The sequence below is a fragment of the Periplaneta americana genome, chromosome 6 (assembly GCF_040183065.1).
Source record: "Periplaneta americana isolate PAMFEO1 chromosome 6, P.americana_PAMFEO1_priV1, whole genome shotgun sequence".
NCBI classification, from domain to species: Eukaryota; Metazoa; Arthropoda; class Insecta; order Blattodea; family Blattidae; genus Periplaneta; species Periplaneta americana.
In genome coordinates, this window is record NC_091122.1 from 88,189,238 (window position 1) to 88,208,506 (window position 19,269).

Genomic DNA, 19,269 nt, shown 5'->3' on the forward strand with positions numbered 1-19,269 from the left:
CAAAATGAAGGGCGTTTGCGTTATGCACGCAACGATGTTCTTCGTCGGGAAACTAAGTGAAGACGAATCAAGCATACCATACTTGATTGCCTGCAACATATGAGAGAAAACAAATAAACTAACCATTTGAATGATGCTCTGTGGCCCAAAAGAGACATGGAATACCAATTATCTTTGTGTTTGCTGTGGGTGGCGTCTTCGACTAAGTTATTTACTTGTAATTGTGTATACAGTATAGTGCACGGACATAACAGAGTAGTAAGAGCAATTATACCACAATTTCCGACAATAAATTTATTTAATATTGGATTCATGCCTGGAATGAAAACCTATGAAATATTCCGTTCCCGTCATAACTCATCCTCATTCTAAAAGGTACTTACGGGTATATTGATGAAGATTTCTGTAATTCTGAACATTTTATTTCTTTGAAGCAGTTTTAACATTTAAGTAGTCGCGTGGGGGTCATGTTGACTCCCAGTGTTATATGTTGGTTTCTATTATTTTTACGCCGTTGACTACATTGCCCAGCTTATCAGTAGGTTTACCTTCCTGAAAGGATGTCGGCAATACGACCACACGATAACTACCAGTTATCACTGTACTACATGATAACTTCCAGTTTATCACCGTCATTTGTTGCGTTAATTTAAATTTTCTAGGCTGGGGGTTCTGTTGACCCCCACACGACTACTAACGTCATAAATTAGTCTACAAGTAGTATAGTGTTATTTTTGTGATTTTATACGTAAAATCTCTTACTCTAGAAGATTATGGCAAGTAATGATGCATATGAGCTAGAAGATTTACATAGAACCAGGATATTTCATATTTTAATTCGGGTTTTTGATTGGGGGTCACTCTAACCCCTACGCGACTACTAATGTTACAAATCAGTCCACAAGCATTACAGTGTTACTTTTGTGGTGTATATACACGCAAATTATTACTTAAGAACATTTTGGCAAGTAATGACCCATATGAGCTAGAAAATTTATGTGGACTATGAATTTTATATTTTAATTCGTATTTTTACTTATGGGTCACTTTGACCCCCTTGCGAGTACTAATGTCACAAAATAGTTTGCGAGTACTTGTGTTAATCAGGTGATGCTGTGGCAATCCGGGCAGAACAAGAGATGTTTGGCGGTGAAATAGAACACATATTCTATGACACAATAAAACTTTAACTCAATCAGTTAAAAATGTGATGTGCTTCTGAGTGAGGGTAATGTTATATTGGACAAGAGGTAGCTTAAACATTAAGGTATCTCTACAAATAAATAAAGGGAATAATGATTATACTATTCCTGCACGGTCAAAACACCGCGACCTTTCTAAATAAAGTCGATGGGAAAATGAATTACCGTTCTTTTATTCTGAATACGATATATATGATAAATTGTGAAATGTTTTATAATGAATTAATAGAAATTCGCCTGGGAATACATAACTGCCGTAAATAAAATAATATTTGTTCATTCTTGGATACACTCTTTTAACACATATTTATTGGTGTTTCAAGAGTTATCTGTTCATTCTATCTCGGTGTATTCAAGTAGTGTCCCGTTACTTCATTCCCATACAGACAAACGCTAAAAATGTATTTCAGGTTACTTGGAAATAAGTATTGTTTTCTCCTCTACATAGGCTGACCAGATTTTTTATGGTTCAGCTGGGGACATCGGCAATTTCAAGAAAAACCACAGTCACTTATTAGTCACTATCCGTTGAAATGTTGCAGGAAATACATGTAACAGTAGATACAACTATAGAACTTTGCACACTAAATTTATAGAGTATCTTAACGTTTTGAATTAAATGAATAAACACATAATTAGGCCTATAGTCACTAAGAATAATTCAACTTCAGTACTGACGCATGCATAGAAGACTTTCACATAATATTGTACACACTGAACCCTAACACACACAGTTTACAAGTGCTTGCTGAAGAATGTATCTTTTTTTAAGGATCTGTTCATTCCCATACAACTTCACACTAAGTTCTTCACATGAGAAATGAAATTTTGTTTTCACTTGTAACAAAGCTGTTTCAATTTTCATTTTTGACATTTCCTCAGTCCAGATTGAGTTCATTGTGGAGAAAAGCCTTTCAACTGACGAATTACTGAGTGAAAGACACATGATTAGTGATATTATTTTGAGAAGATTTTCAAATAGAATAGAATATTTTTTTTTTGAAATGTTGAAAAACACCATACTAATTTTCTCCTGTTGGTTTGTCACAAAACTTCTAATTTTTTTAACTACTTAAAAATGGACGCTGCGGCAGTTCTAACGCTTCCGCGCAACGCGAATGAAGACAAAGATGGTACGTATGTTCTTCTCAAAGAGTGCAGAATATCTCATACTGTGCTCGCTGGTTTTTCTGTCTCTGAAAAACGTTCAGAAATGTGCATGAATCGCAGCAGTTTCATCACGATACTTACATGTTCACGGGTAAAGTCATTGAAATAAAATCAAAACTTCTGGGAACAAAAACGGGGACATTTGCTCCCCGGGGACAGCAACTCAAAACCGGGGACGTCTGGTCAGCCTAACAGCAAGATAAACTAAGAGAAAAGCAGAAGAGTCCTCAGGAGCAAAATAAGCAGCAAGAAATTTTTATTCATTGTTTACAACTTCATTATATGTGTCTACGTTTTATATGTAGGTATATTTGCGGGGATGCCCGGAAGCGACTCGGTTAAGGAATTGCGTTGCAAGCTGGAAGGTCGCGGGTTCGATTCCCAATGGAGTCATGGATTTACTCATTGATCTAATCTTTCCGTCTACACCAGCCGTGGCGAGAACGTGACTCTCGAGACATTGTGGCTCGCAGTGATAGCTGTGCATTTCGCTTGCTTCTAACCTCCGCCAACCCCCACCCTCTCACTCACTGGAGTCAAACTCCGTTCCATTTGTATTTGTCTCTGACCTGTGAGTGGCATATGTCTCTCTCGAAACCATGTACGAAAGTTCCAAGTAGGATGGGAGGACGCATTTTTTTGCTGTCAATATGATGAGAATATTAAATGTACGATTTGTTCACAAGTATTACGAGGAAAACGGTTGTATAACATAAAACGGCATTATATTACATATTACTGATGAAACATCAAAAGGTTAAGTGTTATTGTTATCATCATCATCATCATCATCATCATCATCATCATCATCTCTGTACGTCGATCCTTTTTCAGCAAATGTACGAATAATGCGATTAGGTTTTCAATTTGAACTCACTGATTTACTATGTGATGTTAAATGAAAGCTATATGTAAGGACTTGACAAATGTTGAACTTTAAAATCTTTGCCAAAACATAAATATCCGAAGCTTCGTTCTTTCGCTTGCTCTGTTGAAGCCATGTTCGCTATAACTTACGTTTTTGAAAAATTATTTTCAACAATTAAAATAGTAAAAACCAAATTTAGATCACGACTGACAGACAAATACCTTTGTGATCAACTACGACTGGCAATAAGTGACATAATTCCTGATTTTGAAACTTTGTCGCAGAGACATTCTGAAGACAGTTAATTTTAGGTTGAGATATTGTTCATTTATTGTTCATTTCTTTCTTCGTTACACGTACTAAACATTAGTTTGTAAGCTTGTACAGTATAAAATTATATTTAAGGAAAAAGAAAATCCGATAATAAGTGAGACAGTTGCTTCACTTCCCCTTCGGGTGTCCGCCTCCCTCCATAGGTGCTATGCACGTTGCAGGTTACACAGTGGCTCGGCGCACGATTACATTTTCGCCATCGCTGGTCTACACTATGGCCCTGGGACTCACTGCCTAACATAAATGAGTACTAGGGGTGTATCCTTGAGGGTAAAGGCCACTACATGAGCCATTAGTCGCCCTCTATGGCCTACAACAGGAATAACTATAACATATATTTTAATAACTTATATTCGTGAGTGTATTAACAATTTTAGTATCTAGATACATGGATATTACACAGTTTTCAGTATACAGAGTGGACGGAAATTAAGTTCCCATTACATATCTTCAATGACTTCTTTTAATTTATTTGTCTATTGTAATGAAACAAGTTCTGTTGTGGAGTGTGAAATGGTAGAAATCATCTGTTAAAATTAAAACTCCACAAATGCAGACAAGACGAAGATAAAGAAAAATAAAGAAGATAAACTTGCGAATTCTAAATGAGTCGGTAAAGCAAGTGAACAGCTTCAAATACTTCGGATGTACTATAAGCAATAACATGAGCCGCTGCCAGGAAGTCAAAAGGAGGATAGCAATGGCAAAGGAAGCTTTTAATAGAAAAAGGAGCATCTTCTGTAAAAAGAACAAAGAAGAGACTAGTGAAGTGCTTTGTGTGGTGTGTGGCATTGTATGGGTCAGAAACATAGACATTATGACGAAATGAAGAGAAACGAATAGAAGCATTTGAAATGTGGATATGGAGAAGAATGGAGAGTGTGAAGTGGACAGACAGAATAAGAAATGAAGTTGTGTTGGAAAGAGTGGGTGAAGAAAGAATGGTGCTGAAACTGATCAGAAAGAGAGAAAGGAATTGGTTGGGTCACTGGATGAGAAGAAACTGCCTACTGAAAGATGCACTGGAAGGAATGGTGAACGGGAGAACAGTTCGGGGCAGAAGAAGATATCAGATGATAAACGACATTAAGACATGTGGATCATATGCAGAGACTAAGAGGAAGGCAGAAAATAGGAAAGATTGGAGAATACTGGGTTTGCAGTGAAGGACCTGCCCATGGGAAGAGCACTTATGTATGTATGTATGTATGTGTTTTTCTTGGGTTATTTTACGACACTGTATCAACATCTAGGTTATTTAGCGTCTGAATGATATGAAGGTGATAATGCCGTTGAAATGAGTCCGGGGTCCAGCACCGAAAGTTACCCATTTGCTCGTATTGAGTTGACGGAAAACTCCGGAAAAAACCTCAACCAGGTAACTTGCCCCGACCGGGATTCGAACCCGGGCTACCTGGTTTCGCGGCCAGACGCGCTGACCATTACTCCACAGGTGTGGACTGTATGTATGTATGTATGTATGTATGTATGTATGTATGTATGTATGTATGTACGTATGTATGTAAACTCTTATGACATTATTTTAACCTGTAATTTTGTTTAACTGTTGTGGTTATTGTGAATTAATTATATTTTAATTTACTGTCAATATAACAAAAAGTACAAAATTGTGATCAAATTGAAATTTAGTGGTACAAGATATTAAACGACACATGTTCTTGGTGGTGATATTTATTTATTTATTTATTTTATTTATTTATTTACTTTATTTATTTATTTATTTATTTATTTATTTATTTATTTATCGTAGCGGAGTTAAGGCCAATACAGTATTGATGTTGTGAATGTACTATCATTATTTCTTATTACATGTCTAAATACTTCAATAATTAGGAAGTAATGGTAGTAATAGTAGTATTGGAGGAAGTAATAGTATTTTATTTAATGATTCTTCTAACTACAGAGATTATTGAGTGTCAAAATTCAAAGTAGACGAGAAATAGCTGACAGATATGCTTGGAGCCCTATAAGAGGAATGAGGTTCCTTTAATTGCTTTAAATCTAGAACCTGGGCCCCACAGTTTTATTTCCCTTCCTGAAGAAGCCATACTAAGGATTTTATCGCCCTTTAAAATCCATCACTGTCAGCCAGGTTTGAGCCCGCTAGCTTGACAACCTTCGGAGTACCGAGAATGCCAAAAATGAGGAAGTTGCAGGTTTCTAATTTTAATGGTTACATATCGACGGCCGCAAGGAAGACCTTTGTAAGTGACAAAATGAACTTTACAGTAGAATTAAAAACAACTTCGGATGGTTGTCACTCTTTTTCTTTGCATTACCATTATTGAAATGGATATCCCTCCACTGTAGAGATAACACGTTCTCTGAAATCATTTCTGATATGCGTAATATTACTAAATATTAAAAAGTTAACATAAATTTCCAGTAAGAATATTGTATGTGACATACAGTAGTATTACTTGTGGAAAAAGAGCAATAATGTCACCGTTTACATTAATAGTATTGTAACTACATAACTATAAACAGAGATGTACATAAATACATACTGTAGTAATTTGTTTTACAATGCCACCGAATTTAATGTTATTCATCATTGTCAAAATTTTCAACAATTTCGCTGGCTGTAAGTCCTTTGTAGAATCCGTGATAAATGCCAGGAATGTGGGGGTATAGCCTATTTCGTGACAGTGATAGCAGATCGTTGACTTTACCTTCGGCGATGGGTAGTGGAGCAGTGTACGCACATTTCAGATTTATATCCTTCCAAGTCCTGGGTCTGACTTTGCGTTTTATGTCAATACTGCAGAATGTTCTTGTTCGTTCATATAATTGTATTTAATGAATATCTTCTTCCTAATTCAGGATCAATTTTAATTTGCTTAACTTTCATAAAAAAAAACTTTTTCATTTTCTTCTGTCAAATTTCAGTTGTCATTCTCGTCGGCGATTAAAGACTTCTAAGTTTTTAAAAATTATTTTGTGCCATTTAATTTACCTCACAGGGTTTCCACTTGCTTTAGTAATTTATACTAGCATTATCCATTATTCAGGAGTGAATATTGTTTGTCCCTTTTCTCTTCGTTCAATTAAGGCAAGGATTGAATCTGATTTTTTCCATGTGTGTTCTTTTTTTCAGGAATTTATGTGTAGCTTTAACAATGAATTTCTTACTTATATGAATGAATGTATGAATGTATATGTTTGTCTTTAAGCAATATACCTTTCGGTGAGGCGGCACTTCACATTATTAGTATACAGTGTCGTCTCACCGTTTTACACGCCTCTCGTACAAGTCAATTGGGACATTACTTATTTTTAATTTATTATTGCAATTCTTCCACTAGTCTTTTCTTGTCTTTGATCAATTCTTCCTCTACTTTTCTCCTAACCCATCATTATACCAAAAATACTCTAACCCCCTCACTCTACATCTCTAATTATTTGCACTTTTCACTACTCCCTTTTCCACATTGCTTTTTTTAGGTCTTAGTTTTCTTCTCTCACGATTTATTTCCTCTCCACACCATTTCCTTAAGTCATACTGTTTTTTCACCTTGTTTTACCCTCTTCATCACTGCTCCCTGAACTATCTCCTACTTGCGTTACTCTACTTCTAGTCAGCCTCGATTTAAGTCTTAGTTCTTTCACCCGCTTCGGAATTGCTCCCATCTGATGTCCACTATTTCCATTCGCTTGCATTGCGGTCTTGTTCTGCTGAGCTTGCTGAACTGGCTGAATACCAGTTCGCGTCACTCCTGTTTCTTCTTCAGTTGACGTCACTGCCTGCTTTCCGGAAATTTTCGCTGAGTTTGATACGTTTAAAATTGACTCGCGTACACTCACCACACTTGTGTCACTAACCTCGCCTTTAGATAATATTCTTGATTTTTTCTTTCAAAATTTATTTCTTACTTATATATAAATAAGGAGCAAAAATATAGGCCTACCTGTTTCTATTCTGTCCGGAACAGTCTTGGAGATAAATATAAATTCCTTTATATTTATAATTTTTTATCGACTTCAATATGCAACCACCAATTTCATTACAGCCCCTTTTTGCTACGGACTCATGCCACATGAAAGACTACTCTCTATTTTCTCCCAAACTATAAATTGGAAAAGATGCTAACATCAGAAAAAGAGGTTTGAAAAACTTTTCATATAAGTATTGCACTTTTCACATTGATTTTTCTTTGGCAGAAAGAAGCCAATGTTACATTTCTTAACAAACACATCTCTGTATTATCTCTCAGCCTCGCATACTCCACAATTTTCGTTTATTCATTCTTGGTATAGTCTATACATTTTTTGCTTTGGATAAATCACCATCCAAATATTACCTTGTAGAATTTCTTTCCTATATAGTGGTAGTCTACAGCTGGACAAGAACAAATGTGCCGACGTAAGAAATCCTTCACTCTCTCCGACACATTTCCACGGTTTCTGTGTTTTCCTCGTTTATCTGAAGAATCTATTTCTTATGAATTTTATATGCTTTAAATTGAATAGTAATCTGTATCTATTGATAAATTGTTTGTGTTTGTAATTTGAAGTAGTTTGCATGATATGTATTATCAATTTCTGTATATCACTACTGATTGAATTGTTTATGCCTTAAATTTAATTAACTTACTTGTTTTGTATTATACATATAGCTGAACTGATAAATGATCGTTTGCGTCTGTAAATTTAATAATCTGATTGGCTATGTATTGTATACTTTTAGTAGAGCCATCGATGTAGCTCAGTAGGCAGACTCGCTGGGCTGCTGATCTGGAGCTGCGTTCGAGCTTGAGTTGGATCCCCCTTTGGTGGTTTCTTCCGAGGTTTTCCCCAGCCATGGGACTGAAGGCGGATGGTCTATGGCGAGTCCTCGGCATCAACCCCTTTGATTTGATTACCCCCCTTTGATTTGATTACCCCTCCCTTTGATTTGATTACCTGGTTGGGTTTTTCCGAGGTTTTCTCCAACCAAAAGGCAAATGCCGGGTAATCTTTTTTTGCGAATCCTCGGACCTCGCCTCATCTCACTACATCTCGCCAAAATATTGTAAAAAATTGCACAAAATTGTAAAAATTGTAGAAAATTATTAAATTGTAAAACTGTAAAAATTTGTAAAAATTGTAATTGTAATATTGCAAAATTTTGACTTGTTCCACATCTTAAAGCTTCATTGCTCATGTAAGATCTATGGAATAAAATGAATGAATGAATGAATGAATGAATGAATGAATGAATGAATGAATGAATGAATGAATGAATGAATGAATGAATGTCCTTTTATCAAGTCTCTGCGTGTCATTACCCACATATAATTTATGCTAAGGAAATTGCGGGGTTGTCGTTGTGCTGACCTGCACACTATTTTCTGTATTACCAAAAGGTAAATTGTAAACAAAAGTGGACTGTCTTCTAGAGAGCTTAGGCGATGCAGGTATGGTTCTTTTTCTTTCAATTTTTCGTATGTTGTTTCTTATATATTATAATCCATTTTCTAGTGTGTTCTGGGAGACTCCAAAACTTTCTGAAAACTTTTTCTCTGACTTCATGAGTGACCTTGTTCATGCAACCATATCTACATACTAAGTAGCAACCCGGTCCCATTTGTCTCACTTGTATTGCTCTCCCTGAGATCACACAAAGCTGACAATTTAAGATAAAATAAGACGACTATAGGTCTACATGTTGTTGCAGAATACAGATACAATACTTTCAAATTACTTACACTGATTCAATTATTCATTCACTTCCTACAGAAAAGACTATGATATGCCACTTACAATAATTTTAACAGGACACTATTGCGAAAATACACAGTCGACAAATTCTTAAGCAGATACAATATTATTCTACGTATAAAATGTATCAATGTTCGTTACAATATTTAAATATTGCGCGATTACTGCCCAACCATCCAGCCGATTTTAATCATATTTATATCACAGACATAAAACCTTCAGGTCTACGATCAAAACTCAAATTCTTCAAAATGTCAGTTGCAATGCTCTTCCTTGGGGCCGTCGATATGCCTGTTTAAATGTATAAAGTTATGAATCAGTTGAATCTTGCCCTGGGTAGCGGGACTCATGTTATACTAGCCCTCTAATAGTTACCCTCATTTTGTGAGACTTTAGTAGTGATCTATGGGTCTCAAGAACCCGAACTTGTTTTCATCAATAACAACAATGGTAAAATTCTTTAAAATACTTTATTGTTAGACATTTATTTAAGTTCCTCATAAAGTAAGGAAGGCTGAAATTTTCATTTTTTGTTGATTTTTTATAATTACATTATGTCAGCACATAGGTGGAGAGAGAACTGTTGTCTTAGGGGGCAAAGCAAAACCATAGAATCCCGATATAACGAGATTATGGGGGACATCATTTATCTTTTCCTCCCATTATAGCTTGACTTTGGTACAGTATATCGGAATATGATCATTTAATAAAGGTATTGTAAAATAAAATAAAATTGTAACAAACTATACAGACTATTATACTTTCTTTTTTCTCTTGTAAGGAAGAAGGACCCGAAGGCTTGCACTGCAGTCTCAGGCTTATTGTGCTTATTGGGTAGCCGAACGGCCGTACTCTTGTACAAGTATAGCACGCTGCACCGTGAACTTAACCCGGGCTATTGTATAGATGATGATATGTGAATTAATGATGGCGAAATGAGTCCAAGGTCCAACATCGAAAATTACCCAGAAATTCTGTTTCAATTGGTTGAGGAAAAACTCCAACCAAGTAACTTTTTCAAACCGCTTGTTTCATGGTCAGATGTGCTAACCATTACTCCACAGCGGTGGTCCAAGTTTACATTTACTTATCGTATGAAATGTGAATTCTAACTATTTTATTTAATCTCGTCTTTATGTTTAACCGGGATCACTTTTATTTTTTCTGCATTGTTGTGCAGTATGATATTCATATTTTTTCAAGTGGCTGCTTGAATACCTGGAGAGTTCTAACATATAAGTACAGGTGTTATAAAAATCATTATTGTGCTTCCGTTCCTCAGATGAGGTATAGAAATTCTTATACATTCAGAAATTTAAAATAAATATTATAGTCCAGACACATGGTCTAGACAATTCGTCAGTTTAAGCACAGAAACTTAATCATAAACAAAAACAAGAAAAATCTTTTGAATTCAATATTTTCTAATGTTAATAGAAAAAAAAATAGTGTTCGGCCAAGTTTGGGTGGGGAGCAGTGCCCCATGCCCCCCCCCATAACTCCGCGTATGTGTTAGCAAATTGTGTACAATTTAAGAACAACTTTTCACGCCATTAACATAAAAATTAATTGTGTAAATAATTAAATGCCCAGAATTCAAAATTATTAGCATATCCGACTTAGGTTAACAATAAAATATATCAACAATGTATTTAGAGTTGTATGTGGTGGTTTGCAATTACTGTATCTTTGCATTTCAACGTCTACTTTACCAACTTTTTACCTGGTTTCTATTTCCACGTCTACTTCAATTTTTGTCTGGTATCTATTTCCACATCTACTTCACCAACATCTTGCCTGTTATCTATTTCATCTAATACACTTTCTTTACATGCTTTTTGCCTTACAATATTTGTTTCTTCTATCTCACTTTGTTCAGATGAACTTGAGGACTCAAAAGCTGGGAAACACGCATCGTTTCTACATCCACTTTCTTCGAATAATTCGTCGAAAGTAATTAAAACGAACGGATGTAGATCATCAGCATCTCCACGACGACTATCGACATATTTTTTCTTTTAATCGACACTAAGTCTCACAAAAGGGATTAATAAAAATTGTAACTTTACACTTGAGCTATGGGTCCTGAGGACCCTAGCAAGTTGCAGTAACTAAACTGCATGAGCTGAACACATGCAAACTACTGCACAATAGTGGTCATAATTTAAAATGAATTTACGTTAAAGGGTTCGAATCCACTGCTACTAACGCAAAAAAATGTGAAACTTTTTATTGTGCGACTAGGTCCTAAGGACCCACTCTTCACGGCTGAAGAGCTAGAAATAATTCGTCGAGATACAAAAAAATTTAGATATACAATAATTTTCAGTAAATATTTTGCAAGGAAAAGCTATTATCATGTATTTAATTTTACTTCCGGTACTAGCTAAAATGCAAATTTTGATATGCTAGGGCATGCTTAATTATCTAATGAGAAGTGTGGAACTAGCATTTAGAAGATAAGTAGGCTACAGTACGATTATTTAGTCCTGACAGTCGCCGGAGATGTGCGCTTGAGTCAGGCGAGTCCATTTAGTTACGCCAAGGGGTGTTTGGTTAGTCACTCGCTTGCTTTCGAAGCGATATGGTGTCATGTGTGCGGTAGAGCGATATGTTTCTAGTACAATTAAGCTGTACTGCATTCCTTTACCGACCGCTCGCCCTTATCTCTACTCCGGAGCTCTCCCCACTACTCCTATTACTTCTCCTCTTTCGCGTCGCTGAGCTGTCAGGACTAAATAATCGATCTGTAGTAGATTGTTGATGTTGATGTCTGATTTCTGTTCAGTGATGCAGAGAAGTAATACGTCTTGAAGATCTTGTCAGTCTAGCTCGATCTCAATTTTAATTTTTGAAAATGTTTTTTCACATAATACTGAGTGAAAAGTGTAGAACAGAACAGGTTTCACGGCCTCGCGCGGCCTTGAGTCCCCCACCTCCGCGCGCATAGTCGGCCGGCCGTGAAACCTGTTCTGCTCTAAACAGTTCACTCAGTATGTATCGACGAAAATATGGAGGGCATACGCTATGCTTGATTCTTCAAAACTGGATGCTTTTCATCTGGTACTGATTTCTAGAATTTTATCAGAGGTTAAAGATCGAAGACTCCTTTCACTGCATCATCACACTGAAAATATAACAGTTATAAATTATTATTGAAGTTGTTTCGGTGCAGTGTCAACATCACAGACATATAGAGAAGAAAACAAAGCAATTTTATATTCCATTTTCATAAAATCGACAAATATTTTAATAAATTGTTCTTCAATTCCCTCAGTAACTTCAACTATAAAACCATTTCTGAAAAATGTTTCGGAATATTGGATTTGTAGATCAATGACCATAGGAAAATTCCCCCAAATTTTTCACAGAAATTTGTGTCTTGAATAAATTTAACTTTAGATGAAATAATATCACTGCACTCTGAATGCATAACTGATTTATCTTTACCCTGTAATACGGTGTTGAAATCACTTAAATCTTTTGTTAAAGAAAATCAAGAATACATACTAAGCAGGATAACCAACTGAGGCCACTTAACAATTTACATAGGCGACTTTTTTCTTCAGGAAATCTGCGATGTCCTCTAGTAAAGGAAGGAATCTTGTAACCGCGACTCAGCCACCTTACTTCTGTGCGGAAAATTTATTATTTATTTATTTACTTGTTTATTTATGTGTGTATTTATTTATTTATTTATTTATTTATTTACTTATTTCGAAATAGCCCTTATTGAGTTATTGCTATATCTAGGCAATACATAAAAATATGTTTTGTTTTGTGGTGGTAACCATTACAAATGATTATAATCCTGAATTACGTAAGATTGTAGAATTATTAAAATGAATTTAATAACCTTACACCTAAGTCTAGTTTAAGGGGTTAGGTACAGTTTACAGCAGTAAAATTTTGGAAATATTCAACTTTTTTTTTCCATTACTGTATTTTGTACAATAATAAAAACTAGTATGTGTAAAACACTGTCCTTCTGCTATATTAAAAAAGTATTTTTACGATTTAAAAAAATTATCTACATTTCTTTTTTTAAATTCAGTTCACTGTGCAGTGATGAAACGTTTCCCACATAACTCAAAAACTATCCAACATTCTGTGATGAAATTTTTTGTATGTATTTATGCATGTCATATCTACAATATGATGCAAGATCACTTCTCTACCTTTGATAGATTGTCTGATAAAAAATAAATTAATTAAAAAAAATGGTCACATATCAGTATTTTCTATTACACAAAATAATAAAAATATTATTTATTAAGGACTGTAGTTCAGAGAGCATGATATTGTAAACATGAGTTTCAGCAATAATATAGAAAAGAGAGAACATGAAAAAGTTAACAAGTTTTTGTGTTATGAGGGAAATGCTTCATTACTGCAGAGTGAACTGCCAACATTTTGAATTAAAATATATATATATATATATATATATATATATATATATATATATATATATATAAATAACTTTTTTTAAATCGTAATTTTTTTTTCATATAGCAGAAGGACAGTGTTTTTCATTATTGTACAAGATACAGTAATGGAGGAAAAAATGTTGAATATTTCCAAAAATTTTACTGTTGTATGCTGTACTTGACCCCTTAAATAGGCCTACTACTTGTACAATTCATATATGTATATCTACTTAATTTAATGGGAACTGAGCAAGCCTGAACCTAAATTTAGTCTATACATTCTTATCATATTATATTAAAGTTTAATTAATAAAAAAATCAGCAAATCTACTTCGAAACACACCCTACATATATTACTTTCTTTTTAAACTGAAATAATTTTGATATTGTTTTTATTTCCAATGGTAAGGAGTTGTAATATTTTGAGTTAGTTGTATAATACTGATCTAATGCCATATTTAGCAGAATTTGGTGTTTATGATTTTTTCTCTAGTACAGTGATTATCAATTTCAGTGTTGAGCTGGAACTTCAAAAAGATTATTTATTATTTTATAAATGAAAATTATTAAAGACTTTTTACTAATATTTCAACAGAAGGAATTTCTGTATTAAGGTACAGTCTCGATTTGGAGATTGTGAAACCTCCAATTCTTCAATCAGCTTTTTGTTACATGTTATTACACCACCATAGTTACTGATATGAACTAATTAATAACCCGTTGCGCAACCGGACTAGGTTTTACTGTCGAGACACTCTGAAACGATCATGTTCAATAAATAAACCTCTAAAATCGCTAGTAATTTAATATAGGCCATTTATTTTTACAAAAATAAAAGCGGACCGCATAAAAAAAACCATGGCGGGCCGGATGTGGCCGCGGTCTGTAGTTTGGGCGATTCTGGCCTAGGTTAAAGTATGAGCTATCATAATATTATGACCGGAGAGTATCGCTGTTTAATACTTGAGTCCTCGCAAGAGAGAAGGCCTATCAAAAATAAGTGATGATGATGATGATGATGATGATGATGATGATGATGATGATGATGATGATGAGCAATTTAGTTACATCTGCACTACTAAAATGCCTGTGAAGTGGCAGATGCTGTACGCGGACGGAGTGTGATTTGGGTGCCCCGATTTACGACCCTCCTGACACATCAGTAGGGAAGAGAGAACGAGACGTGCGCCACTGGCCCGGCCCGGCGTGGCGATTATCGGCAACAACTCGGGAACTAAAAAACGGCTGCAAGTTGCAAGAGGAGGTTGTAAATAGTGAAACAATGAAGGTGTAAAAAGCGTCACGGTAGAGGACGTCGACACTATGGATTAGTCCGTCGATTAAGAGGTCTGGTTTACTTCACGAGCCCGGAGGTGCAGACAGTCCCCGGAGCCTGATATCGGTACCTATACCCTTATCTAATTTAAGTGAAGTAGACGCCTCTTCACTACAATAACACAGGCAAGGACAGAGAGAGAGAAAGAGAGAGAGAGAGTCCGTCGAGTCATCCAGACAGCAGCATGTGTGTATGCATCAGGCAGGGTTTTACGATGCAAGTTGGAATGAGCGTTCCGTCCCGCGCCCCCCCCCCCCTCCGTCGCACGTCCCCCCGCCCCCTTCCGTTCGACTCGTATCCCGCTGCAACGAACACAACCACCAAGCAAGGAGCAGCCAAAAGTCGTAAAAGTTACAACTCGGTCTCCCCCTCCGGGCCCCCCTTGCGAGCCCCCCCTACCGGGTCGCCTGCACTCACTCCTCACCTAAGTTTCGCGGGGCTGCTTGGACTGTGAACCCCGGCATTCCAGTCCCTTATTGCGAGATAACTGTGCTAGATGGATGAGTGTTTGTCGGCGTGAGAGTTGATTGGTGCACCGGCCGAGATAGGGCGCTGGGATCGCCACGCGGTGCATTCGCTTGCAGCGGGAGCGGCCATGCACTTTGGTCGTGACGTTAGTGTTGCAGTGAGTGTGTGAATGTCAAGTCGTTGAGGTTGATGGGCGGGCGCTGAACATGTCTGAGAACGGTGGCGAGCCAGGGCAGGAAGGCGCCCGGCCGGACGTTGCGGCCACTAGCAGCAGTTCGCAGAGTCCTCGTACGCCCCCCAATTGCGCCCGCTGTAGGAACCACCGCCTCAAGATAGGCCTCAAGGGCCACAAGCGCTACTGCAAGTACCGGTACTGCAACTGCGACAAGTGCTGTCTGACGGCGGAGCGCCAGCGGGTCATGGCGCTGCAGACGGCGCTGCGACGCGCCCAGGCGCAGGACGAGGCCCGCCTGGCCGGCCAGGTCGGAGGCCTCAGCATCGAGAACGGCGTGCCCGTCACCCAAACGTCCGCCCCCGGGGAGCCACCCGCCCCCGGCACCAGCGCCGCCGCCATCGTGTCCCGTTCCATGGAAGGCAGCTGCGATTCGTCGTCCTCGTCGCCCTGCTCCACCGGCGGCAGAGCGCTGTCCTCCGTCACCAGCGCGGGCGGCGCCGCCCTACGCGCCAGGGTGAATCCCCCGCACACCAACTCCGCTACTCCAGTCGGTAAGTCGGCAGTGTTTACAAACACCTAGGCTCTCATATCTTACTTGGTTTTTTTTTGCTTCATTATGCACTTCTCTTCTCGTTTCTATGCTGTGACATAACGGATTTGACGATAAAAATAAAAAAATGGAATACGTATACTTTCGGAAGCAAAACACATACACAGACATGAGTCACGACCCTGACACATACTTTCTCATTACAAGTTCCATGCGTTCCGAAACACATCAACTCCTATCACCATGCCAATGACATCACTATTCACAGCTTCATTTTCAGTTGTAATTTATGAAATTATGGCATAGATAAGTCAGGTCTTTTATTATGCTCCGAAAGAAAGTACAGAAAAAGATATATATTTATATCCGCAAATTAACCCATTTCACTTCATTTATGAACTAGATAGCCTAATATAATTTTCACAAACAACCACAAATGTAGCAGCATTTCGTAATGTAATTTTTTATTAATTAAAATAGGAGTAGATATTTAGACGTTATTCATATGGCGGTAGTAAATAAGCCGTTTAGAAATGACTTCCTTTTCACCCACAAAATGTAAGGCCTTGCTTTAGCGGTATACCTACAACAAGGGACTGTACGTGGTCACAGCATCCTCATGGCCTGTGTCATTAAATAAATTCTCTGTTATTATTACAAGTAAATAAATACTACTATATATAAATACTACTACTACTAATTCTGTATACAGTAATTTGTCTTACCAAAACATTTTCCTCGTCGACACTAAATCGCCCGTATCATCGCCAGTTTATTCCACATAATGAACGCGATCCACATTGTTTTTTTTTTTTTTAGATTTCAAATAAACACTCATGTTGAACACGAACAAAATGCATGCAATCGATAAGATTAGGTGAAATCACTGTTGAGAAACAGATGGCATGTCAGAAACACTTTTCGTGTCATGGATTCAGAAAATGTGTATTTCTGCGAAATTTTGGAAATTGATATCTTCAGCATTACAATTCTTAGTGTATAAGTGATTCGTATAATGGGGAAGTACTCATATCTGCATGTCCCAACAGCTGTTCAGCTGGCACCAACTTATCTTCTAAGCTTTCCACAAATATAGAAGTCAGAAACGTGGTCCATGCCAACTATTATGTCTCCTCAAGGTGCATTATAATGCAGTGGTTATAGCCATAGTAAGTAATGTGTTTGATTTCTTTCGAGATGAGTGTTCTCAAAAAGACAACTGAGACAAACAAGCCGTTATCTCAGATGGTAGAGCGGTACTTGTGACATACTACAATGATTTTTGGTTTAAAATGTGGAACAATTAGGTACTTTGTCTCCGAATTCTAAAAAGTTATAGGCCTAATGTCTTATTGGTGAATCTTCGATCCCGCTACGTACAACACACGGCAAAAAAAAATACTTGTTAAATAATTGAAAATAACCACAAACTTGTAGTAGCACACTCTCTAGAGACATGATGTAATCACTACAAAAGATGTAAAACCCACCAACCCGCCCCAAATATCTTTCTTCCTTATATACCCGTCGGATTATTTTCTCCGATATTTTCACAGGAAATTATCTCATCAACCAGTGGTACAACTATTGCTTTACACTACGCGGGAAAACGGATGTTATCAAAATAATTGTACTCTGAAGTCTGATTAGTGTACATGTAGCTAATCGCCGATGTATACAATGGAGGGGGAAAGGGCCTGGCCACCTTAGCCCATTATCTCTTGGCCTATTGCCTCATAAGTGGTGTCTTATTGGAATCGCTTGTGAGGTTCAGACCTGTCTTCGGACAGTTGACTAAACAACAACATTGTACGATCTTTGATAACACTGAACAACAAATTTTTCCTTTTTGTCTTGCTCCGAAATAAAAATAGGTGGATATTACTAATATGTGTGTCCTAAGTCTGAATTTGAAATCCAAATTGTCCCATCACGTGCCATTCATTTTCCGGGGAAAATGAATTGAATTTTTTATGACAAAACAATTTTGTTTTTAATTTTACACTGCTACTGATAAAATTACAATAGACTAGGGATTCAAAATTCCTCATAATACTTGAAAAATCTGTATTGGATACAAACATGATGTTATATAGTTTAAAACACAACAACAATAAAAATATTTCATGCGTATAATGAGAAAAAAATTTGGAATTTGAACTTAAATTTAAAATAATTTTCTGCATCACTTCTGTTTATAAATAGACCCGGGACAGTATTTTACAAGGAACCAACAATAGTCTAAAAGCATGCTGGATGACGATCTTCCTTTATATCGCCTTTCCATTTCAGATATTTCTTGATGAAATCTTTCCCCATGCTTACCGGTCCAAAGTTAGGAGGAAAGATATCCAAATGAGAATGTAAAAGTGTACTTTGAGAGACATATTACGCTCCATTTTTTCATACGTGTTTTCCAAACAAGTTCTATGTAGTTCTCTGCCCTAGAATTTCCAAGGAAATTAGAGGAAACGTCTTTGAAAGCTCGACATGCCATTCTTTCTGTAACAGAAAGTTTTTCCTCAAACAAAGGATCGGCCATAACTTTGTGAAATTGTGGACCGATGAAAATGCCCTCTTTTAATTTGCCTTCACTCAAACTGGTAAACATTTCCTTTAAATACAGAAAACCACACCCTTGTTTGTTCATTGCATAGACCTCACTTTGAACTATTATGAAATTTACTTAATAGAGGGGACCGATAACTGTTTATTTATTAGAAGTACAAAATAACATGCCAACAACCATAAGAAACCGGAAATAAGTCATAAACTCATAAAATACATTACCTTTGTTTTGATTTATATCCTCAACCTGTGCCAGATTTTCCTGGGGGAGCGCTTATCGAAAAGTGAAATCATGGTATATCTTAAAAACCTTACGTGATACGAAGGAAAGAGATGCATTTTCGGATTCAACGTACATCAAACCATAAGGGACACATTGTTTTGAGTCGGAGCAAAATTATTGTTGTTCAGTATAATAGTACCTTACGAAAGCATTATTTTCCTTCACTAT

General features: G+C 36.8%; 1 protein-coding gene across 3 annotated transcripts in view; it reads left to right on the forward strand.

The window, feature by feature from the left end:
* The first annotated feature begins 15,544 nt into the window (after positions 1 to 15,544).
* The window catches only part of LOC138701470 (protein doublesex-like), a 1,083,736-nt gene continuing 1,080,011 nt past the window's right edge, over positions 15,545 to 19,269 (forward strand). For 2 of the 3 annotated variants that reach the window (XM_069828362.1, XM_069828363.1), the window contains exon 1: positions 15,545 to 16,251. In XM_069828362.1, the coding sequence (XP_069684463.1) occupies positions 15,732 to 16,251 (520 nt within the window). In that variant the 5' untranslated portion in view covers positions 15,545 to 15,731. The remainder of the gene's footprint in view (positions 16,252 to 19,269) is intronic. The other variant, XM_069828361.1, reaches the window with a different exon arrangement.